This window comes from Oxyura jamaicensis, chromosome 1 (genome assembly GCF_011077185.1).
Source record: "Oxyura jamaicensis isolate SHBP4307 breed ruddy duck chromosome 1, BPBGC_Ojam_1.0, whole genome shotgun sequence".
NCBI classification, from domain to species: domain Eukaryota; kingdom Metazoa; phylum Chordata; class Aves; order Anseriformes; family Anatidae; genus Oxyura; species Oxyura jamaicensis.
In genome coordinates this window covers 3,763,021-3,787,789 of record NC_048893.1, presented here as the reverse complement: position 1 = coordinate 3,787,789, position 24,769 = coordinate 3,763,021, and the positions used below count along the sequence as shown (strand labels likewise).

Here is a 24,769-nt window from a genome sequence, read left to right as displayed (position 1 = left end):
TTCAGGTCTGTGCTCACATCTTTCAGGTAGTGGATATCATGGGTGACTTGGGGTAAGTCACTTAGGGCATTACACGGTTCTCTAAATTTGATCAGATCCGAGAGGCTCTGTAGTACCTGAGACACCCATGTGGAGCTGGCAGATACGATGCTGGATCTGTGGAAGACCTGTGCCTTACTGGATGGCTGTGGGATACCCTAAAGTGTCTGAAACATCACTAGATGCCTGTATTTGGCACCTTCTGGCATACAATAAGCAGGAATACTGAGACTTTTCATATGTATCTATGCTTTTCCTAGAGTTAGTCATTCAGTTGCTCATCCCACCCATGCTAGCATGGGAAGAATCTCTTTCCAAAAGTGCCCCTCTCTCTCCACTGCAAGGACCTCAGTAACTTTATTGCTGATCCTAATTACTGCAAACACATATTCCTTCTTCAGCCACAGGGGAATTCAGCCACAAACCAACAGCTGGTCTTGCACAGCCAGCTGTTCAAGTGGTAGACAGTATTTCCACCACTGTTCTGCCAGTGGAGTGGTATCTGGGAGCATTTGTTCATACGCTCATGGGGAAAATCAATTGAGAAGCTCAAGAAACCGGCTCACAGTGTTGAAATAATCTGGCTGACATTGCTTGAGTTAAATGAGTGTGATTTCAGAGGAGCTATGTTGATGGCAGATCAGTGGCAGCAGTAACTTCCAACAGAAAAACAGTGATTTATAGATAGAGGTGATGCCCTAGTCCCCTGAGACAGCTGGAGCCAGAAGAGGACATCATTCTGTAATCACTGAACACAAAAGCCACGTTAAGCAGAGGTAGGTGCTTCCCCTAGATTAACAAATTACATCCATATAACAAATCTCCAACTGGGGAGCCTTTAAGGCTGTGTTTAACTGTAATATCCCGGGAAGACCTTCCTGCACAAACGTCAGCACACTCAGGTTTTTGGTATTTCCAATGACAGTAGATTATGTGGCTCATTCAATGGTTGACTACTCTGCTAAGGTAGGTGACAAGGTTGCTGGTTATTAGCATTGCACTAGAGGCAGTTTTTCTGGACACCTTGTCACTGCTAATTGCTAGTTGACTAGCATATTATCTGTGTGTCATGCCAAGGCTATCAGATGGCAGCAGCAATGGGGTCACTACTAGAAGTTACTGGGCTTTAGAAGTGGAAGGCTTTAAAGCTAAAGGTTGATGGGAAGTTGGAAATTGTTCCATTAGATGATGCGAGTGAAGCAGGCTGGTTTAAAATACTCTGGTGGACTGATCCAACTGCAGCAGTGCTTTGGCAGTAGTCATGAAGTCCTAACAGAATGCTGTTATCTGGTGATCCTCAGCTACTGACCGATATATACTGATTATCTTCAAGAGTTTAGAAAGTATCTTTTTGAAGGAATCAAGTCATACAGAACCTTCTTACACAAATCAGCAAGTAAACAAAATTGGTGTGTGATGGGGGAAGATAAAACCAATAGCCAAATTATCAGTTTCATTGATTAGTCATTAAAAACCGTTGTGACTGCTCTGTACAGGATGACAGGTGGATTTGTTCCAAAATGTAATCCTTTAGTAAAAAAGTGCTAAGGAGCACTGATCTTATCCCTGCCATAGCTCCAAGCAGGATTATCTTCATGGGCATTTGTCTGGCTTGTTCTGAAAAACCTACAGTGCTAGAGACTCTGTAGCCTCTCACAGCAGGCTCCTGAGGTGCTTTACTTGTCTGAGATAACATACCCAGACAGAAACTTTCTTTGGCAATTTAAACTGCAGAGGATTCCTCTCCTCTCCTCTCCTCTCCTCTCCTCTCCTCTCCTCTCCTCTCCTCTCCTCTCCTCTCCTCTCCTCTCCTCTCCTCTCCAAGGGAGCTGCTTTTCCTAGGTTCTAATTTTACAGTAAGTTGGCTAAAATAATGAAGAAAAAATATAAGGATTCTGACAGAAGAGACTTTAATTTCTCTCCTGGGCTTTTACGAGCTTTGCAGCATAAACAGGCATAAAATCATGTCTTTGGCAAGGAATGCTATTTTTTTGAATGCAAATCAACAAGGGCAAATCAGGTAAAAAAATATCATTGCATTCCTCTGCTCTCTGGAGTTTCACCGACTTAAAAAAGTCACTTGGCTTCCTTCGTTGTTCCTCATTGACAAGAGACTTGTACTCTCTGTTTTGAGGAGGGATTGGATTTGGCCACGTTGCTAAGCTGAGACTTATACCATGTGCAGGAAAGAAGTCGGAGGAGTTGTTGTGAAGGGTGATAAGATGAGGATGACCGTGTTGTCATAGGTAAAAAACACTTTGTTTCATTATAAAACCCCCAAGTTTGGACTGGGAAATGGGCTTTGGCTTTTACCTGATGGTTTAAGCGGGCTCAGAATGGCATTTGACAAGCAATCTAACTACTGCGGGTAGAATCACAGAATCACAGAATAGTTTGATCTCTTGTGATTAATTTGACAAACCTGTTGAGATTCTAAGGCAGAAGGTCCTTCCCTTCCTAACAGAGACTAGGGGATGTGGCCTGGGAAATTTCTTCTAGTAAAATCAGCTTATTACCCCTGCAGACCATTTAGCAGACCTCATAATGCAATAATTCCCTAGGAAGCTGTAACAGAACATGCTTAAGAACATGACACCCACAGACAGGGCTAAGGGCTGATGTCCTTGCCTTCAAGAAGAGGGTCTCCAGACAAATAGTATTTGCAAAGTGCACAGAACCTTCTTGCCTGCAAGAGCTGCATTCCACTGCTGAGCTTTGATGAATGGGCCTGTTAATATAGAAGAGATTTAGGTTTTAGTTTTAACCAGGGGAACATTTGAACCTGGCCATGGGTGATCAGTCACACAAGCCCATGTCTGGATATAAACAAGTGACAAGTCTTCCTGTAAGCTGCCTAGGCTCCATTAACTCCCTTAACTTTTTGCAGGTTGTACGTCGTGTCCCAAGACAGACCAGACTTTTGCAGAGGCTGGTACGTATCACACTCTGTCTTTATTTTACCTCCTGAGGATTACACTTGCTCTGTGTGTGTGTGTGTATGCTTCCCTGTGCCCAGAAATGAACATGTTAGTGAATGATGGTAGGATGAGATTATAGGGGGGGAAAGAATCATTGTTTTGATCCATACAACAGGTACAGGTTCTTCCCAATCCATATTCTTGATCACAAATTTGGAGAGAACATCTAATATTATCAGCCTCAACCATGCAATGAGCATGAGCCTGATGAAATCTCATTGAATTTCAAGAGAAAGGGAGAGTTCATTTTGAAATTTGAAGGTCTCTGTTGTTGTCTGTTAATGCAGAGGCCAGAGCTTATTAAGAAAGGAAGAAAACAGAGAAGCCAACATCCTCTTTTTGGTAGGGGAACCTAAGCTTTAAGATGTCTGCCTTCAGTTATGAGATGTACAGAAAATTTGTGAGATTTGGCTATATTGCTGCACTGAGACTTGCAGAGCTTAGATCAAAACTTCAGCTAAAGAGGCAACCACTGAAATTGATGTTCATGGACAGCTATTTTTCTGGCCTCTCTGAGATACAGAGGCTTCTCAGCTGAGAACTGGAGGAACTCATTACACACACTGAGCAGTCATCACGTTAATATCTTCTGGCCCCTTGGTCTTTGATGGATACAAATCAGCAGCCTCGAGGAGAGTAACTCTCAGTCATATTACCAGTTTATTATTTCTGATCTGACATGCAGTCAATTTATTTTGATGAAAACAACTGATAGAGGTAAAAAGATGGAGTGAATTTCGTTTATCTTCAGCTCTTTTCTGTCCTTCCAAACATTCACTGTAAACAAATGTAAAATCATTTGTTTGGCAGGAAATGTTCAGCTCTCACTTCATCATAATTACCAGGACACCTCCAAAAAGCTTTCAGCCAACGTTTCCCATACCGGTGTGCTAGTCTGCTGGCTTGGCGTTCCCTAGCTTTATTTTTAATAGGCATAATAAATCGCAGCAATAATAATATTAAACAAATGGTTTGTTATTATTATTTTTTTCCTTTGTGCTGTCTCTCATCTTCTGAAGGCCTTCTGAAAAAGTGGAGAAAACAAACAGGCATTTGTGCAGCTGTAAGTCAGAGCATCAAGCACGGATCAATTGTGCAAGAGCTCCAGGGAACGCGCAAGAGTTGCAGACTGGAACTTGGGCTGCTCGCCAAGCCCGACGTAGCAACCTGTTTAGAAACTGCCTCTGCCCCCACCGTTTATATTTTTTATATACAAGGAATGGCAGATCCCTTCCAGGGCCAGGAGGATGAATCAAATCTTTCATCCTCTGTTGTATGTGATGCCCTTGTGTAGTGTTTGCAGTCTCCAGCAGCAACATCTACCCATCAGGAGGAGGGAGAAATGATGAATGTCTCTCTTTTTTTTTTTTTTTTTTTTTTTTCCATCTGTTTTTGCCATTCCTGAGGATATTAGAGCTGGATCTTACTTTGAGGGATAGAGAGATGTGTCAGAGATCAGTTGAAATCAGCAGATGATAGACTCAGCAAAAAAAGAAAACTCTTAAGGGATGTGGTTCTTCATGAAATATCATTAAGCTGTGGAACTCCTCACTACGGGGTGTTATGTGTGCTAAAAGTTTACATGGATTCAAAGAACAGCTGCATAAAGTCATAGAAGAAAAATCCTCTGAGATTTAGTAAGCACAAAAATACCACACTTGGTGTAGGAGTTCCTTGAGCTGCAAATTAGTGAAAACAGAGACTGTTCTTGGGTGGTAGCAGTGAAGATTGGTCTGATTGTATGCTCTTCTCTGAGCATGTTCTATTGACCTCTGCCAGTGACAGACTGGCAGATGGGGTTAGGATTGCTTTTGTTCTGACCCAATACAACCATTCGAATGTTCTTGTCTAAACAAGAGCAATTCCATATCCTCTGTTTGCGATGAAATGCAGAAAATAGTAGTGCGTGCAGGACATCTGGAACCAAGGAATTTGCTGTACTTTCAGGTTCTCGTTTTTACTTCTGCAGTTAAATCCTCTGCAACACTTATTAGGCCACAGGCAATTAGTGGTTAAGAAAACTGAGTGAAAGATCAGCTCATTATATCTGGAAACATGCCTAAAATGTTCCAGATCAAAACTCCCCATTCTCTCCACTTTCAGGAGAATGAAACTGAAAATTTCTGCTTATGTATAACGGAAAGTCCTAAAATCGTAAGAACAGCATAATATAATCCCAGTCACCACCAATGGAGTAAAAGTGACTTGTGACCTAAGGGTGGACATCTACAGTTAGTAGATGTATTCTTGTGTAGATCTATCTTACTGTCTGCAGTTAATGAAATGAATCACACTCTAAAAGTGCTGATTTTTGCCACTGTGCTCCGTGGGAGCTGAGCCTGTGCTGAGCAGGGTGTACGTAGACACAGAGCACATCACACGTTCTCCAGCTGTTAAAGATATCTGTCATGATTAGGTTTATTTGAGACTCATTTTTGAGAGGCTTTTCAAGCCTTGAAAGTGTAGAGGCTTTATTTCTAAGTCTGTTGATTTGTGTTTGTTTCTAGTGGATCCTCATTCTTCCATTTGCCTGGAATTCACTAGCCCAGCAGCTTCGTTAGTTGGATGCTCGCTTACTGCTGTTCTGATGCCATCAGCTACTGCAGAAATGTTTCTGTTTCATAATTTCTCATGCAAACAATTGCTCCCTTTGTTAAGCCAATTGGCAAAATTGTTTGTGTCTGTTCTTGTCTTCACAAGGCTCTTGTGGTTGTGGCTTTTTATCAGACTTGGTAGGAATAGATTCTCAGTGTATTTGCTTTTGCAAAGTTGGTGAGTATTTGCAATGTCTTTTACTCTTTAGCTCCCTTCTGCTTTTGAAGAACAGCCTTTGACTTTTTAAGGCAACAAATAGTTTATGTTTAAAAGGCTGCTTATAGTTAAATATACTGAAGATTTCCAGGAAGTAATCTATTCAGTTCCATGGAGACATTGCTGTCAAAAATCACATTACAGAAATGCTCTAACCCAGGACTTGTGCACAAAAACACATTCCCAAGAAGCTGAAATTGGCTTTCAGCTTCCATTGCTACATCATGTGTCATTCATTGCAGTCTCCTCTGCTCCTCTGCTGGAAGGAATCCAGTGTGTCCTAAAAGGCCTAAAATATTTTGTTAGTCACGTCACAGTGTCAGTGTTTCTTATTAAGTCTCTTCCATCCATTGGCTAAGACCTCCAGAATGGATTCTCAGCAGAGAAGGACTCAACCGACTCCATTGACAGCAGTTTTTCTGTTTACAAAACTTAGGGATCTGACTGTGTGAGTTTTAAGATGCTGCTCCATGCAGTGATCTCAGTCTTTCAAGAGGTCTTTACATCTGCTCTTGTGCACAGTCGGTTTCTCTGACATCAGTTCTGGACCCTATGGGGCGATATTTTGGACTTCTCTTCCAGGGCATAAGGGGCTAATCCTCACTGTCTCAAATGGCCAGAGCTGAAGGGTGCGACTTAGGATACAGATGGATTTTATCAGTGTGTTTCACAACAGAAACGCTCACATAATCAGGACACTTATCCTGTCCTGACCCTTCCTGAGCACTAGAGAATGACTGTGGCTTTTGCCCATGTGCATGAACAAAGACACAGTCATGCCTTCAGTTTACCTTTAGCAACTCACGTGATATTTTGAGGGTAATCCCCACCTTGCCTGCTGCTGCCTGGTTTTCATAGGGAGTCGAATATTCATTGTAGGAGGATTCCTTGCTTGAGCACATTAAATATTAAACCCAGTGAAACTCTGAAGAGGGGAGTTATCTAGCTGTCTCTGTTAATGGGTAACCTTTTGATACCTACAGGAAACCAGGCCTCGGATGTCTGAATTCACTGTGAAAGCCACAGTCATTTCGCGCTATGCTTTCACCACGGTGTCCTGCACAATGGTGAACAGCGGATCTGAGGCAAGAGAAGGTGTGTTTGAGATGCAGATCCCAGCTGCAGCTTTCATCTCCAACTTTACCATGTACGTAAGTAGCACTGGCAGGTACACGAACAATGGTTCCTCCATTCTGCAGAAAGGTCTTTGAAATTTTAAAAACTGGCTGATCTGCAGTAGGACTGTATCAATGCCTTTTTGCACTGAATAGTTTCAGCTGGAAAAAAGGAAAGCACACACATGGTATACTCCATCCAAGACGGGTCATGGCCCCACAGCACAGAGCAAATCCTTGAAGGACAGATACTAAGATTCAAGCCCTCAATTTACTTGTTGAAGAACTTTCTTCTATTTCCCATATGAGTGCTCTTTAAGAACTTCCTTTTCTTTCTCAGACTTGGACCAGAAAATCTCTCCTAGCCTTCAGAAACCTTTCCAATCAAAGTTTCAGTAACATTGTCACACCGTATTTATATCTCATAAGTGACTGTGGTGCCTCAGAAGCTATTTATTTTTCCAGATTCTCCACACTGTCAATGGAGGACAAGTGTCAAATCCAACTAGCAGACAGGTTGACTTTTTGCTGGAGGTGCTAGTCATTCTCTGTGGATGATAAGGGCAAGCAGAGGGCAACCAACTCATACTTAAATGACTCACTAAGGAATAAATTGAGCTATTGGTTTCAAAAATGTGTTTAGTTCGATCATAATCAGATTGCCTCCTGTGGTTAGATATTGCTGCCACAACTTTGGACTTGACAAGCTTTTTTAGGCAGACTTCCATTTAGTTTGAATAGAAGGAAAACCAGTCTTTTGCCGTTGCCCAGCCAGACTGCATGTTAGGCACTGTTTCCTTTCTGTAATCCATGGTTTTGCAACTCATTCCCAGGGGGATGCATTTTTGTCAGTGAAGCAGCTATTTGAGAGAAGTCATTCTGAATATCACTGACCAGACACGGAACAGTGCTGGCTGGGAGTCTTGGCAATTGTTTTGCTTTCTATTTAACAACCTTATGCTTTGGAGGTTACCTACTAAACTGGCATTTAAGAGAGGTAAACTCCTGGAGTAAAAATGTTCTCTGCCATAATCAACCAGGGATAACCAACCAGGGCAATTCCCAGACAGCTTCTGGCTCAGTGACTTCAGTGGACTCAAGGAGAGTTGCACCAGCAACTGTCCACATGTGCATGGTCCATGAACCCTTCTGCAGCAAGCTGTCTCTGTCTGTAGGTGCAGATTAGTTATGCTGACATCTCTTATCTCTCTAGGAGCATTGGCAACAAGACTTATTATGGGGAGGTCACAGGGAAAGAAAAGAAAAACAGCAGTGATGACAAAGCAAGGACCAAGAAACCTCCAGGCCCTCAGAATGCAAGGTAAGTGTTGTGCATTCAGCTATGTTCTGGGAAGTGACATACTCTCCTCCCGTCTTTATTTTGGCTGCCCTGGCATACCCATGCATGGATTTATAGGAGGAGCAAGGAGCTAAACAGAACATTATCCTCACTGCCTGGTGTCATTCCCATGCTCCAAGTCACATATAGTTGTGTGTCGCCTTTTCCAGCCCTGTTACATAATTTTTTTACTTTCAAGGAGCTCCAGGATGTCAAGCTCAAGTCAGAAGTAAAACCACAAACAAGTACCCTACTGTAGTCATGTTTACTTGCCCTGTTCTCAATACTTGACTGACAGTAGTCCTTTTAGCCATGTACTGGCAGAAAGTCTCATCCCTTTAATGATCTGAAATCCTATATGTTCACCTGAATGCAATTCTTCAGCAGCACTACCAGTTATTTTTCCCCTCTAGTTTGACAGGCGTGCTAATTACACCAAGTACCTCTCAAAGAGATGCACTATTGAATGGATTTTGCTTCTCTGAAAAATCCTGCTCTACTTCCAGTTACCTTGGATAGCGGCACTATTCCAACCTGAACACATGATCAGGAACATCTAAATAGATTATGGCTTCTCAGACCAGAAAAAATGATGAACTGTGGGGAGGGAGAAGTCTAACAGATCTGAACTCATGAGTGATCTGTGCAAGGAGAAAAAAGTATCTTTATTTTCCATCTTTTGTAGAAAAACTACAGAAAAATAAAGGAAATGATCAGGTGTAAAGTTCAAGACAACCAAAATAAGATATTTTTCACATAAATCATGCTTCTTGCCACTGGAAATGGTCCAAATGTGACTAGACAAATTTATGGTAGGAAAGATCTATCACGAGCATTTAACAAAGGATGCTCTCTCAGGATACAGTGACAGAACCTGGAAGAATGGACAAAATAAATCACCGTATTCCTGTCCTGTTGTATCCTCTTCTGTAGGCGATAACTATCTGTTATTCCTAGGCCATTGGAGTGACCCAGAGAGGTCATTTGAACTGTCCTAAAGGCTACCATTAATATATATATATCTTCTTATATGATAGAGAATTCAAAATCTCAAATCCTTCCCAATACTATCTAAATTGTGGGCATCACCAAAACTGCACATTAGTGAGTTCTGAGGTTAGCCCTGTGTGGCATTATAAGTTTCCATTTTCCATAGGTTACTTTTTTATTTTCCTTTCACAGTAGTAATGCCTGGTATCATATTAGTGCTTGGTAGCTTATCCCTGTAGTACACTGTATGGGAGGTAGAGCCATCACTCCTAATATCCCCCCCTCCTTCTTCTTTATTCTGGCTTTTATTGCTGGCATCACATCATACAGTATGGGATACTTTGGTCAGCCCATGGTTGTGCCCCCTCCCAGAAGCTGGTGCCTCCCCAGCCCCGCACTGGCAGGGCAGCATGAGAAGCAGAAGAGTCCTTGGCTCTGTGTAAGCACTGCTTTGCAACAATTAAAAATATCAGCATGTCATCACCACTATTTTCATCAAAAACCCAAAACACAGCATCATATGAGCCTTCTCAAAGAAAATTAACTCTGTCCCAGTGAAGACCATGACAATGGGTCTTGCAGATTCTCTCTGTAAGATACCAAGAGACAGCCTTTCCTCCGGTCCTGCTCTATGCTATACATGTTTGTCATATTCCTTTTTTCTTCCAGGGAGAATGGCTATGAGACATTCAAAGCTTCTGTCTTCATTCCTCGCAAGATGCAAGCCAACTTCCTATTGCATTACGAAGAGCTCTTGCAAAGGCGACTGGGGAAATACGAGTATACGGTCAGCATCCGTCCCCAGCAGCTGGTGGGCAGGTTACGGGTGGAGGTGAACATCCTGGAGAACTCAGGCATAGTGTCACTGGAAGTGCCTCCCCTTCGAAACAGCAAGCATAAGGGCAATGGGAAGGTTGAAGGTAAGGAGAAATTTATAATCCATGATCTCGTTACCTGTGGGGCCCTAATTGCTTCTTAGGAACCAGACTGGCAGTACTGGGGGTTCTCCAAAGCAGTCTTGTTTAACTGTGTAGACTAGTGTTTCGTTCAATTACCTTCTGCTCCAAATGAGCCATTAAACAAATCCCCAACATTATATTAAAGCCGCATTATCCAGGATCAAGACTATATTAGAAACTGAAGGACATATGTCATGAAGATAACAAGAAAAATAAATGCTAGCATCTCATTAGGTGTGAGTTACTCTGGCAAATTCCAGCTGTGACTGTATTTTTTAGAAGGACACATTTTTTACTTTCCTTTTTTAACTCTTGCTGCAGTCAGTGTATGGCAGGTACATGCTGCCCATGGGGGGCTGCATTTCACTGACAAGCAAGTCTCTAAGCACTGCAGGCTATCAGCAATTCCTATTTAGAAATCTGTTTCATTCACTGGCAGGGCAATCTCCAGGTTCAATAAGGTTGGTGTAATAGCTATGACATGAAAAGGTTTTCAGAATTATGAAGCCTGTGAGGTTTGATGGTGGGAATTTGGTCCTATTTCAAAGGATGATGGCATTAGTCCTGTTTTCTATAGATGACCGTGTCTATGTGGTGTCTGTGCATAAGCACACGAGAACTTTGAAGTTTATTGAATATAGGGCTGATCCCATTCAATTCAATAGGATTTTTTTTTCTATTGTCTTCACAAGCTTTGAACTAGGCCTTCAGGCCTTGTGCTCAGCATTTGAGCAGCCTCTTCCCTGGCTCAACATCTCCTGGGAACTGTTTATTTTAAGTGAATTGTTTTTTCCATCCATCCATGCCAAGGCAGATAGGAAATTCTGCTTTTTAGAACATGGGAAATTCCAAGAGGAAAAACCATGTTTTGCCAAAGCTCAAAGTGTGGTCCAAATGTCTACTCTTACCCCAGCCATCCTTGCTTGCTGTTCAGACAGCAGGTGTCAATTAACAGTTTCCTAGTGTAAACTAACGATGAGGAGCACAGGATACCAAGATTGCTACAAGTTGACAAAAAGCAATAATAAGGTTAAAAGGTGAGTCTAACCTGGAAGCAGAATGTAAAGACTTGTGAGACTCAGTTACTCTAACTGACATAATACCAGTAAGTCAGTAAAGCAGTTCATGCCTGCCAGGTAAAAACCCTAAAGCACGTGATCATGGAGTTAAACTGCTTCCTCAGTCTGGTCCTCTTGATTTCATCCAAATCACACTGAAATCAAGGCCCCGAGTGATGGACAAACTTTAAGTCAGGCCACATAGAGCTAGCTAGTTAGTCTCTCTGCTGTATGTTCTTCCATTGTGTAATAAATGTGCTCTGTCCCTCATCTGGAGGGACAGGAAGCCTTTTCCACCTATCAGGGAGTATCATAGTGCATTGTGGCATGTGATTTCCTGCAAAACATCTGGCATTGATCAATGTTGGAGACAGACTAAGCAGAGCAGACTTGCTGTTGGTCTAGTACAGTGTGGAAATTCCTGTATGTAAATGTTATACAGGGAAAACTCTTGTAACTTGCTGTCCAAATCTGTGAGCATTGATCATTCTTGGCACTGTGCTTCAGGTTCAACACAGCTCATATAAAAATGGGCCCGAGCTCTGTAATTCTATAATCCTCCCTAGCCAGTAAAATGTATAGATGTGATGTTGCAGAATGGGTAACGCAACTGAAACTCAGATTTACTTGCTTTATTCTTACTCAGAACTGCTGCTACAAACTCTGTAATCAGCCTATGCAGCTGGTGAAATATGGTTGCTCTGCTGAGATCACTGCTACAGAAGTCGCTGAAGTGCCAAACATTCTTCTTGGTTCCACTGTGGGCAGGCAGGAGTGGGTTTTGTCTCTGCCAGACCAAGGCTTCATTGGTACTGAGCTGAGTGTCACTCAGATGAGCTCCCTTCTGATCTGAAGCAAAATAAAAGACTTGGCAGAGGCTCTCAGAGAAGGACAGGCTGTTTCAGAGAGGGATTTTTTGTGTGTGACCTTTTCTGACCAACAAGATCAATCACATTTGGAGCAGACAATAGGAACTTCCTGGCTTCCTGAGCACAAATGGAAAGCACAAGAATACTCCTAGTTCAAGGCAAGGAGTTTTTCACTTGGAAATCCACTGTACTTCAGTCTGCTTTCATCTCTTTAGCTTGATCTGGAAAGCAAAACATCTGAGCCGTTAATGTCTGCAATGTCTTCTTGCTCATATGACACCTAGAGACCCAAGACCAGGTGATCCTTATGTAGTGAGACCACCATAGAAGGCTGTGGGTTTTTAAGTGAACTTAAATGACTGGTGAATTGCAGGTCGTACAACTAAAGAGTGGCTGCAAACCAACAAAAAGACAGTGCTTGGTCTATTTTCAGACTTCATGTGACTTAAATCTCTTCAGGATCACTTCACTGGAGGGCATGGTAGCTGTCTTGTAAGCGGCCAGCAAAGGATGCCAAACCAGATGCTGCCATACTGTGTTACCTGTGGTGCCCCAAACGAGATTATGACCTAAAAAATGACCAAACAAAGGATGGAGGCTTACACATTGGAAGATAGCCCTGTATGACTGCTCTGAGTTTGAATATATCATGAAAACTCTCTTCCTCAATTTGCATTGGTTACAAAGATGTGTACAATACCTCTCTGTTTGAGACAAAATGGGAGATGTTGATAAGCATTAATAAATCACCTTGAAACTATTGGGTTAAAACTGTATTGTGACGTCAAGTGATAAGTTAATGGCATTCTCAGTAACATGTCCAAAGTGCCATCAACCTGAAATCAGAGTTCAGGATGGGATATACCTTCCTAACTCATTTGGATACTTTCAACTCTGACTGACCTGCATAAGAAATGGCATTCCTTTTCTGAGTACAGGTCCTGAAGACCTTGTATAGGATAGGAAAATCAAGATGCAAAGCAAATCTGTTTGGCTCTGCACCCATCTCTAGCTCCAGATGATGAGTGCCAGCAGTGACTGATGATCATAACTGAAATGCCAACCCACTGTGGCAATAAGTGCTATTAGTGAAACTAATGACAGTAAATATTTTAGATAGCCAAAAGTGGAGGAGCTGATCTATATTTCGTGGACCAATCGTACTATATTTGTAGTGTTTTCTACATGCTATCAGCAGAGCCAATGCATCAGGCAGGAAACACAGTCCAAAAAAAAAAAAAAAAAAAAAAAAAAGTTTTCTCTTTAATATTCATTCATGATTAGTACTTTTGACTATACCAAACTGCTAGTATCCATACAGTCTGTGATGAACTGAAGAGACAAAACTTAAAGACTTATAGACAGGAGATGCCCCTTGATGTGAAAGAGTGAAGGACGCTTTTTCTGCCATTGATAAAGCAGCATTGTTGCAGTAGGTTGTAGAAGCAGTAAAGAGTCCAGTTCGTCCTGGTTTTAGTTGTAAGGGCCCAAGATACAAAGACTGAACTTGGTTTCACAATTTTCTAGGTATTTATGCAAAGTTACCCTGTGCTTTACTCTTGGAAAGTCCTGTGTACATTCTCTCTGAGAATGGAGCAGAAACAAGGTTGTAACAGGTCTTTCCAGGATATTTCCTATGCCAATGACTCCTTCACACACAGCACCATCTGGGAGTTGTATTTTTCCTACAGGAAGATAATAGACGTGTTTTGGAAAAAATTTTTTTAGTATGTGCATGTGTCCACTTCTGTCACGTACAAGGCCTAAAACAGGAGGTGTTGAGGCCAGTGATCCTGGTCTTCTCTGGTGACCCCAGCGTGGAGCAGATTTCTGAATGACGTCCAACTCAGGATCCTCAGGGGTGGCTGTTCTCATCCTGTTCCTCCAGGGCAGCAGTGTGGCAATTAGCCATGGACTCAGGCAGGGAGATACCAGGCTGCTTGAAAATGATTTTATTTCTTTTCAGAGACATAAGTCTCAGGCTTTTATTTCTTATCACAGGCGTCTAGAAGCTACCAGCTGTTAGCAGAGGATGAAGTGGGCATTTGAGCTCTATTGCCTCTGCCAGCCTTCAAAATAATTTGGGTTTAACTTTTTATCATGTGGGGACTACGTTTTTGCATGAAAAATATTTTTGCCTGCTCTATTTATTTTATCTGAATTTGGTGGAAAATTTGTGTAAAGACCTTATTAAAGACCTCAGCATGAGCTTGGATTAGCTCAGGTCTTTGGAGCTCATCCATGTTTTATAGTCTGCAATGTTTCATAGATTTTCCTCTCTCAGTCACTTGTTTGATAAGAATTGGGCCAGTAAACAGGGGAGAGTAATCGTGATCCAGGTATCAGGTGCTGCCTAAAAAAGTAACCTGGGAAAGACATAGTAATTGTATTCAGACATACAAAAGGCTGCTACAAGGAGGAAAGGAATGCTGTACTTTCTGTGTCAATAATAGAAAGGACAAAAAGTCATAGTTTTGTAATACAGAAAGAAAAATGGAAATTAGACATTGAAAATGGATTCCTAACCATGAAAAAGTGCAGTTCTGGAAAGGACTGGCAAGGGCAGGTATTGAGTTTCCATTTCTGGAGGTCTGTAATGTTTCTAGACAATGTCACAAATCCAAGTAGGGAAGGGATTGAGCCTGGTAATATGAGATGGATTAGATAACCTGCCTTCCAGAGCTGATTTCTATTATTCCAGGAAGAAAGAAGAAAAAGGAAAAAAAAAAAAAAGGACCTTTTTTATCGGTCCATATGGTGTATATATATATGTATATTTAATTTCCATCTTAGAGATGGAAGAAGAGTGACTACGAAGATGGAGCTGCTTTTGCAGATATTTGTGTCACTGATAATGGCCATGTGAGACAGCTTGGCAAGCCCCTCTCTAGGACTTCCTAAAGACTTGTCTGAGTTACAGGGAATGGCACTTCTCACCTTTTTGCAGTGCTTTGACGAGTATTTGAGGAAAGAAAGGTGATCAGCATGATCCCATCTAGATTCCACAGTGCTTCACAAAACTGGGTGCTCATTTAACAAGCAGCAGAACGTGGAACATGGAGTGGCTGCCTTACTCAGCTCATTTCAGTCAGAGTCCATAGAAATGCTGGGACTGTAACTCATTTTGTTGTGATGCTCAGCATATCGTGCTCAACCCATCAACGTACTTAGGGCAGAGAAACGTAGACGTGAAGTCCAAAGGCTCCAGCCACAGATATGTGTGCAGTAAGTAAAAAGAGAGAGCTTCTGTTTCCAGTGTAAGACTGGCTTTCACTAATCCTGATGACGGTGCTTGCTTTTCAGCAGTTAAGGAGAAGTAATGTGAAGCTCTCAAATAAATCAGAAAATGAAAATGAACTGTTAAGCCATTTTTATGAATTCTGGGCATCTCCCACACACTGTCAGTTAAATGGGACCTTGGAAGTGATAGAAGACAGACCCAAAATCCAGAAAGGCTAATACAAGCAAATCTGATGCATTGTGTATTAGAAACATATTGCATCTGTTGATTCATCAGATCAGAGAGCGGCTATAAAAGTAAAACCAAATCAACATGGAGATAAAATCTTATGGAGCTACTGATTTATGACTTTTCTTTGCCTGGGGAAATCTGAACTGTACACAGACTTTAGAGTAAATGTCAAAAAGCTCTGGGTAATCATTTTATAAGCCCCTTTTAACATTTGACACTAGTGTCTGTAAGCAATTTCAATGCATTGGTTGGGACCTCTCACTCTGTTTCTGTCAGGATGGATGGATTAGAATTGACCTAGAGAAGCCGTGATGAAGAGTCAGTTGCTGGCTTTACTGGAGTTGAGTAATATCTCTCATTGCACTTCCTTTTATAAAGAATTTTGCTGATGAGTTTGTTTCACGTTCCAGGTCTTCCAATGACATTTTTTTTTTTTGGTGTAGAAATTGGTCCTAAGAGGAAACCCCCCCTGCCTCGATAGTGTGCGCTTGTGCCTTATCTATTCAAACGTACTCACAGGACATCTGTGAAAGTAAAGCCAAACTAATGTGGAAATGAAATACTAGAGTGCTATTGATTCATGAGTCTTACTTTCATTCCTTTGCCCAGATAAGTCTAGATTGTACATAACATTTTAGGGCAAATGTCACAGCTTTGGCTAATCATTTTATAAACCCACAGGAACCCTATTCCTGGCATTTCTATGGACTTTGACCTGTGGGAAGTCAGGAGAGTTAGGTAACCGCTCCATGCCTCCATTTTCCCACTTGTTAAATGGATTTAATCTTATGTATCCGGTTTGGTAAATCACTGTGAGATCTAGATGTGAGGTGGATGGTGTTCAATGTTGCAAACAGCTGACATGTTGCATTCCTCTAATGCTGCTCCAAGCACTTTACAAAGGTGAAACGCTACTCTTCATTACATAGTGTTATAGGAGTGCGTGGAAAGCAGTTTTCCAAGACTGCTTGCACATTGTCGTATCATTAATGGAGTCTAGGACATAATTAATATTATCCAGAAGAATTTGACTACATATGAACAGATGTATCATACTCTAATCTCCCCTGACCCTTAACCTGATCTCCATTAAGCATAATGGAGCCTAGAAAATCATCTTGGATGTAGGTACTTGCACTATGAACACCTACAACAGAACTGAATCTCACACATTTTTTCTTTTCCCTGCCATACCACAGACTTTTTGGGCTATCTCTGGCAAAGAACAGAGACACCCTCCCGCCCAACACAGCATAATTAAGCATTTAATTCCCACCAATTTTAATCAGCACGTGAGCAGAAATAATGGTACTTCCATGCCTCAGAGGAGTCACTGTAAGAGCTGATGCACCCGAGAAGAACGTCAGCAAAGAATCTATTTCAGTGTTTTCAACAGCTAGTTAGCACAAACGGAAAAGCACTTATCCGTTAACTCTGGGTCAGGTCAAGGCCAGCTCTGAAACTTTGGCTGGTTGGATCTAAGGGTCCGTGTGGGATTTAGAGGGAATAAACAGCTGACACACCAAAAGGCAGTAAGGTAGGATTTTGGCCACACAAAGAGACAGCAAGAAATCTTCATATCACTTAACTTCAGAAAATGAACACAGCTGACAAGACAAACAGAGGTTCCTTCAGGGAGATTCAGAGCTGAATTATTGTCTTTCTCTGAGACGCTCTCTGAAAAGCATGTCTGTTTTCATTGACTCAGGAGAGGCTCTAGGAGGTTGGGTTGAGTTACATCTCTGGGCTGCAGTTTGCTTGACTGCACTAGCAAGGGTTGGGTTTTAGCTCAGTATGCCAGACTGAAGTTGCAGTGACTGTACTGATAGCTGTTTGCTGAACATGCAGAGAACTAAGGTGACTTGTTCAGATGTAGACATTACACAGACACTTGTAATCAGCCTGATCAATCCCACCTCACATGTCTCATCCTAGAGGAAATGTTTAAACAGGTCAAGTGAATCATATCTGCCTTGACTGGCAGGAGCTCAGGTATAGGATCTGCATGCTAGATGACTTGAGTTGGCTGCTATTAATATCACCTAGATGTCTGATGTGTATTATTCCCAGAAATTGATTAGCAGTCATATAGAGAGTATCTGCCCTTTGAGTTCAGTGACCTCCAAACAGCAATGAAAATAGGAATATTGCATAAACATTTCTATCCCTGGTAACATTGCAATGTTGAATTCAGTTTAGCATTCAGGGCAAGGGTTATTAAATTCTTATTTTATTGTTGGTGAGATGAATCTTCAGTCTCAGCATGTAACTATGTTAGTTGACCTAACTCCATGGTAATACACTGTGTGTTGTGCTTAGACATCTGTAAGAAAATAGGAAAAACTTGTAATATTATGGTTTTATCTCAACAGGTGATGTTTCTCCTCCTCCTTCTACTGTAATTGGACATACAAAAACCTTAGCTAAAGTTACATTCAGTCCCAATGTTGTTGAACAAACCAAGATTGCCCGAAATGGCATTTTGGGAGATTTCATAGTTAGATATGATGTCAACCGGGAGCTGAGTGTTGGGGATATTCAGGTATGTTACATGACTAATTTTTTCTATGTTATTAACTATCTCAGAAATGGTTCGATTGTCTTGCATGCTCCATATGTTCTGGCAGATGTTTTCCAAGTGAAGGCTACATCTCCATCTTGTAAGAACTATCCAAAATAAAATCAATGATCTTGCAGCCACAAGATGGACTTAAAACAAAACCAGGTACATACTTCATTGGCTTTCTTTTTGTATTTGCTTTTCAATTTAATGTAGTGGTTCCGATCCCTGGATACTTATGTTGTATCCTTATTGCATTTGGAAGGAAACCTTAATGTCCACCATGGAAAGAGATGCAGAGAATTCCACTAGGCCCCCCAGTCTGGATAAGCAGGGCACTGGGATTAAGAGGGAACTCATCCTCCAGAGTAGAGTCACAAATATTGAAAGCAGAATCACATGTGCCCAATGAATTATCCCATAATTATACGCGCGGATCATTGCATCATGATCTTCCTTCCATTCCTAAATTCATTGCTCTTCTACAGATCCTTAATGGGTACTTCGTACACTACTTCGCCCCCACAGATCTTCCTCCGTTACCAAAGAATGTTGTCTTTGTCCTTGACAGCAGTGCATCCATGGTGGGAACAAAACTGAGACAGGTGAGGTCCTCGCATGTGTTACGGACTGGTTGGCTTTATGGTTGTAAAGAGTTGTTTCAGGCTTCATCTCACCAGGTGGGTTATTCTCCAAAATATTTGCTATGTCTGATGTTAGACAAGGCTCTGAAGACAACTCGAGGCAGGATGATTTACCTGCAATGAGAAATTAACAAGTTAATGGGACTGGGATGGGAACAAGAAGTGCAGAGGACTTCATTGCTCTTCATAAAAGGCCAGTGCTGTCAAAACTGAACAGATAGGATTGTGCTGGGCAGTTCTGTTCTGGTGAGTTTGAAGAGAGGCAGAATAGAGAGAAGTGCAAAGTGCATAGTCACCCAGCAAAGTGCATTCAGCAGATCATTGTACCCAGCTTAGCAGAGAGAAGACACTTGTGTCTTCACATTATAAAACCATTGGCAAAGTCCTTAGTGATGTACAAGTCAATGGGTTCTTTTGAAAGAAAGGTCAATTTGTACTGTTTGAGAATCTCATTCTTTCACCATGAATCTCAGACATATTTCTAGGGCACAGATCTTGACATGAGTCAACATATCAAGCTGAAGGCCACGTCACCAATACTTAAAACTGTCCTTTGATGTGGAGGGTTCAGGCTGGTATCTGAACATTTTTGTTCTAATTCTCTGAGCTGGATAGATGGAAACCAGCTCCAGTCCAGGATCCAACTAGTTGGTTTGAAAGGGCACCGTTCCTGCGGAATAACTCTTTCTCTCAGAGCGATATTATCACTCCAAACTAGAAGCAGAGGTAAATGAATATTTCAGTTCTGTTCTGACAGATATATCTCAGGTCTGCACTCGCACAGGAGAGGTAAGCCCAGTTTCCATCTAAAGTATCTGTGCAAAAAAATGAGAAAAGCCTGGGTAGGGTTGGTGGTTTCCTTCCACGTAACGAGTTGCTCTACAGTCATGAGATACAGAGATGTTAGTTGGCTTCTGGCTGTTGAATGGGCCAAATTTTCACCTTGTGTGTTATTATCATGGCCAAACTAATGGCAGTGGAAAGTGTCACTTTCCACTTCGATGGTCTCAAATTTAGAGGTGTAGATTGCATATTAGGAAGATTTCTTCACAGAGGGGGTAGTCAAGCAGGCTGCCCATGGAAAAGGTAGTCACCATCCCCAGAGGTATTTATGAGGTGTATGGATGTGGCACTAAGGGACACAGTTCAGTAATGAGACTTGACAGATCTGGATGACAGTTGGACTTTATAATCTTGAAGGTTTTTACAACCTAAATAATTCTACAATTCTAAGACACCAGTATGGGGCAGTTTCAGCTTGGATGGATGTCATGTTATAATCCCACTAGAATGACTGAATCCCAACGGCTCAGACTTCTGTCTTGGCCAGTTAAGGAGCTCTAATTAGTCCATTCAGGCTCCTTGGTCTCCTGCCTAGAATCTGGAGTGATATTTCTGGAAATTGTGGTTATTTGAAAGCACGCTTTTTTTTCTTTTTTCTTGGCCACCAACACTAGCCTAAATGGCCTTCACAAACACAAACCATGGCCATCCCCTGACAGTTCTCTGCCTTTGATCAAGGACATTGTGGGTGAGCCTTTCTGTCTCTGCTAAAATCTTTACCATCTGGTTTCAGAGGTGATGATAAATCTTCATTTAGAAGCTGTGGTCCCTATTAAATCCAATTACCTCCACTGTAAGCTAAAATGGAGTATGGCCTTTATGGCTCCTAATTCCCTCCCCCAGTGACTGGAGTAGCAAATAGAGAGCTGTTAACAAACACACCTAGTACTGTGCTGAAGCAGGTCTTGAATGAAGATGCCTTGGAATCATTACAAATTCCTGTGGACAGAGCCTGGCTCTTGGCTTTCCGTTATCCTTTGGCTGAGAAATGTCTGCCTTGCCTTGCAGAATAAACAGATAGTGCCCGAATGCACCCAGCCCTGCATGCTGAAAGCAGACAATCAGCAGTACAGCACCGAAACAGGGAGATTAGGTCTCTGAAGGGGTTGGTGCTGGTGTGAGCTGCACAAGTAGTGCCTTGGGTCAGCAAATTAACCTGTACTATGAAAGCTTTTGTTCTCCTCCTAACCATATTAGCGTTTCTTTTTCATACACTTACTAAAAACATGGCCAGAGATTAACCATTAAAGGCCTAATTCATCGTTCCTACTACTAAAAATATATAATTTTTAGGCTAATTGGGTAGAAGTAGATGCTCCTTGAGCCTGTAACAAGTGTCTAGCCAGAACTTTTGTCAAGGGTGTGCTCAGCTTTTGCCCATTATCTCAGATACACTGTTTTTATGGAGAACCACTGGTATGTTATAGAGGAGTGCTACGTGCATTAAGCGATTACCTTGCTCTTATTTCAGCTGCCCCCAAACCCAGAACTTCACTGAATTATGGCCTAAATCATAAATGAGCAAACAAACGAAGAAAGCAAAACAGAAAAAGAAAACATACACACACAAAACAACCCAAACTGGAGATTAGTTAAAGAAAGCCCAAGATCTAGGACTGGCTAATTAATGTTCTTCTCCGTGTTTGCTCAGTGGCCCTTTTACCCAACTGTTGTTGGTATTTAGATGCTTATTAAATTACAGACACGTCCCCTGGTGGCAAGATACCTGTGAGCAGGGGAAGTGCCTCTTTGTCTCTCAGCTGTGGTAGTCCATGGTAGTGTGTAGAGAGCTGGGAGTTCCCATGGGACAGCCTTTCCTCATTTCTGTCTACTGAGTCACAAGCAAGATCAGCTAAAAATACACTGAGCACTTCTAGAGAGTGCTCTTTCAGGTCAGCTTTGGTAACTGTGTCAAAGGACAGTTTTTAGGGTTGTAAAAGCAAGGATGAGAGACATCAGCTGTGCAGCCCTTTCCATAACAACTCAAGGAGATTTTGAACTCTTCACCCATCTGCTTTCATGAAGTTAATGGCGATGTGATTCAAATGGAGTCAGTATTTCATGCATCCTGCAATTCCTTGATCTGAGTCATTTCCTCTTTTCCTCTCTGAAGGTTTTCCATTTCCTACATGAATTTTTATCTGTTTGTGCCATTCTTCTATTTCTAAGATATCTCAGTCCTTGAAGCAATGAGATATTCAGACCCATTTGCAAGCACATATAGAGGGACTGGTTGATCAGCTTAGATCAAATCATTGAGACTTTTGAGACATTCCCCTCATATCACTGAAGTATATATTAGCTTTGTGGGGAAGACCAGCTAATACACACATTTCTCCTGTGGTTTTCACTGCCTCTGAAACCTGGTAATGTTTAATGAGTTCATCTGTGTTACAGCAGTCCACCTCCACTGAGGATCTGGGCCTTTGTGACACTCACCATCTAGCAGGTAGGGAGGTTGAGGAAGAGAAAACTCTTGAGAATGATAATGAAAAAAATGCTCATGTGTTCATGACTGCATGTCATTATTGCTGTCCCACTGGAAAGGAAAATACTGTTTCTGTCCTCAAGAGCTTTATTCCTTTGTTTACAAAGAGGAAGTAAGCTCTGTATGAAATAGTTGCTTTTAGCAGGAGCCAGAAGAGTCTGGGGAACAGGTTATATCTACAAGGTTTAATGGGAAACAAAGCCCTTTTGAGCAGTCTGACCTGCTGATTTCTATGGGCACCTTTTACTTTAGAGGTGGGGGGCATTGCAGTCCCCCTAGCTGGGAGAAAGATGGGCTAGTTACAGGTTCACCACCTTGTGACTACCGTGATTATCTCCAACCTGACAAAGCAGGTTATGTTGAAAGGATGGTGAAAAAGGACCTTTATCAGCCTGCAGTTCCAGGGTTACAGAGCAGGCATGTTCCAAGCTATGAATGTGTCCCCAGCAGGGTGGATTTGCAGATGTTTTGCAGACTTCATAAAATGTAGTTGTTTCAACCACAGATTCATTTCACCTTACCTTTCCCACAGGCAGCAAATGCCCACACACCCAGTTAATCTTTTGGCTACGCCACAAGCCTGGCAGCTTCTCAATGGTAGTGTGCCAGGCTCTAATTTTCTTTGAGGTTAATTGTGCTAGGAGGAACTCAGCTGAAGCTGGGTCCTGCTGCGTGTTTGCAAATGCTTCAGTTTATTTGCCTGCGTCCATCCAAGGGACACTTTTGGTAACCCTGATTCATGACCCACGCTGTCTGAGCCCCTTTGGAGGCCTTGTATCCCTAAACTTTTGTGCCTCAACACACAGGCTCTCTCTGAGTACTTTCAGGGTGGTGAGAGAGTAGACAAGCACCTGGACACATGGTGTTCTCCCTCCAAATTCTACTTATTTCTTTTGTTTGCTGCAGAGCTGGCTGGGGGCCTGTTGACTACAAGTCCACATAGTGGCTGCTGTCCAGGAGAACTACCTGAAACCACCAGGGAATTTTGGGAAAAAAAAGCTAATCCTAATTACAGCCTTAAGTGATTTTAAAGCTACTGTGGAGAGGAAAGATTTGTCACCTTTTCCATTTCCATTGGAAAGCAACCATCCGAGTTAATGCAGAGGAACTGTGTGCTCTGTCTCCACAACCAACTAAATCGATGCAGCTGCTTCCTACTCAGGAACATACAACATTGTCATCTCAGTCCTCTCTTTAGGTGTGAATATGGAATATAGTAACCACTACACTAAATAGAATGTCAGTGCACACAGTCCTTGACTGTCCCGCTTCCAAAAAAGGTGCGAGTACTTGTCTTACAGCAGAATAATCTGTTTTTCTCAAACTCTAAAGCTTAGAAATAATGGCATGGTCACACAAATAAACAAGCAAGTTTCAAAGCAAGATGCCCTCAGATTTCAGGACAGGAAGCATTTTTTTCTGGTGTTAGGACTAATGGCTGGCATGCCTCAGCTGATTTGCTCCACACTGAAGCAACAGAAGAAGAGGCAGCACTGAGACCCCAGCTGACCTGTACAGCAAGTCTTTGAATTGGGTTCAGAGTAAATAGGAAGCAAACCAAGTGCAGCGTTTGACACGGGCTTGATCTGAAACCAGGAAGACAGTGAGAGGTCTTGCCAAGGTTTCCAAGGGGATTCATCAATGTGCTGAATTCATGAAAGGCTGGGCCAAAACCAGATGTCACTGAAGTGACCAACACAACCCAGTGTCAACGAGCAAGTCCATATAAAAGAGGAAGGGGCAAAATAAAGCTGGGAGGTCAGTCTGGGGGTCAGAGGGGTCCATGACCAGGCACAAGCAGAGCTGTGACAGAGCTAGAGACAAATACCTGAGGCTGAGACTGGGCCTTCAGTCCCAGTATCCTCAAGGCCTTGGCATGCACATAAATTTGTGAAATTATAGATCTGTTTTCTGCAGTCCTTTCCAAGGTAGAACTGTGTTTTCCGGTTGCTGGAGCAATTACCTGGGAGCCAGCCCTGGCTTCTGTTCATGCAGTCATTATGAATTTGAACTTACTTGGGTTATTTTCTTTGTCTGTGCTTGTCTTCTTGCAGGGTCTTGTACAGGCTGGGCTTATGGATACACAAGATCCCCCAAGTCTAAAAGACATCCCATCTTTGCCAAGAGCCAAGCTATTAGTTTAACACTGCTTGCAACACTGCTGTTTCCAAGTAAATACCCCTTCACCCTATTTAGGGGGTGCATACTACAGGCATTGCCCAACTGGGTCAGTCTGTCTCTGACTGCATAGAGCAGTCAAGGCTCTGAACAAATGCCTGGGACCTTGTTGGAAAGCCTACAGGAATGATGTCTTCTCTGTTATGTTACTATAGTAAGAAGTACTACAGTCATCAGGCAGTGTTCACGGGCAGATTCTGATTCAGGGGTCTGCATGATGTAATTGGAGGTCTCTTAGGAACAGGGTGTGTGATACAATCTGTGTTACAAGGAGAGAAGTTTTGCTTGGATAGTTATTCCCTAATGTAATGAGCTGATATTCTTCAAAGTATCTGCTCTCTTCTCAGCTCCGCAGAGTTTTGGGCAAAGATTTTGCCTGTGTTCATTTGAGATGGCTTGGGATGGAGGCAGAGATGTGCAGAACAT

The 24,769-nt window shown here is 42.1% G+C and overlaps 1 protein-coding gene across 1 annotated transcript in view; it reads left to right on the top strand.

Annotated features, from left to right (window-relative positions):
- ITIH5 (inter-alpha-trypsin inhibitor heavy chain 5) overlaps positions 1–24,769 on the top strand; it is a 48,056-nt gene that overhangs the window by 1,018 nt on the left and 22,269 nt on the right. The window contains exons 2-7 of the mRNA XM_035331690.1: positions 2,927–2,971; positions 6,812–6,975; positions 8,157–8,264; positions 9,942–10,192; positions 18,003–18,172; positions 18,679–18,795. Of these exons, the coding sequence (XP_035187581.1) occupies positions 2,927–2,971; positions 6,812–6,975; positions 8,157–8,264; positions 9,942–10,192; positions 18,003–18,172; positions 18,679–18,795 (855 nt within the window). The remainder of the gene's footprint in view (positions 1–2,926; positions 2,972–6,811; positions 6,976–8,156; positions 8,265–9,941; positions 10,193–18,002; positions 18,173–18,678; positions 18,796–24,769) is intronic.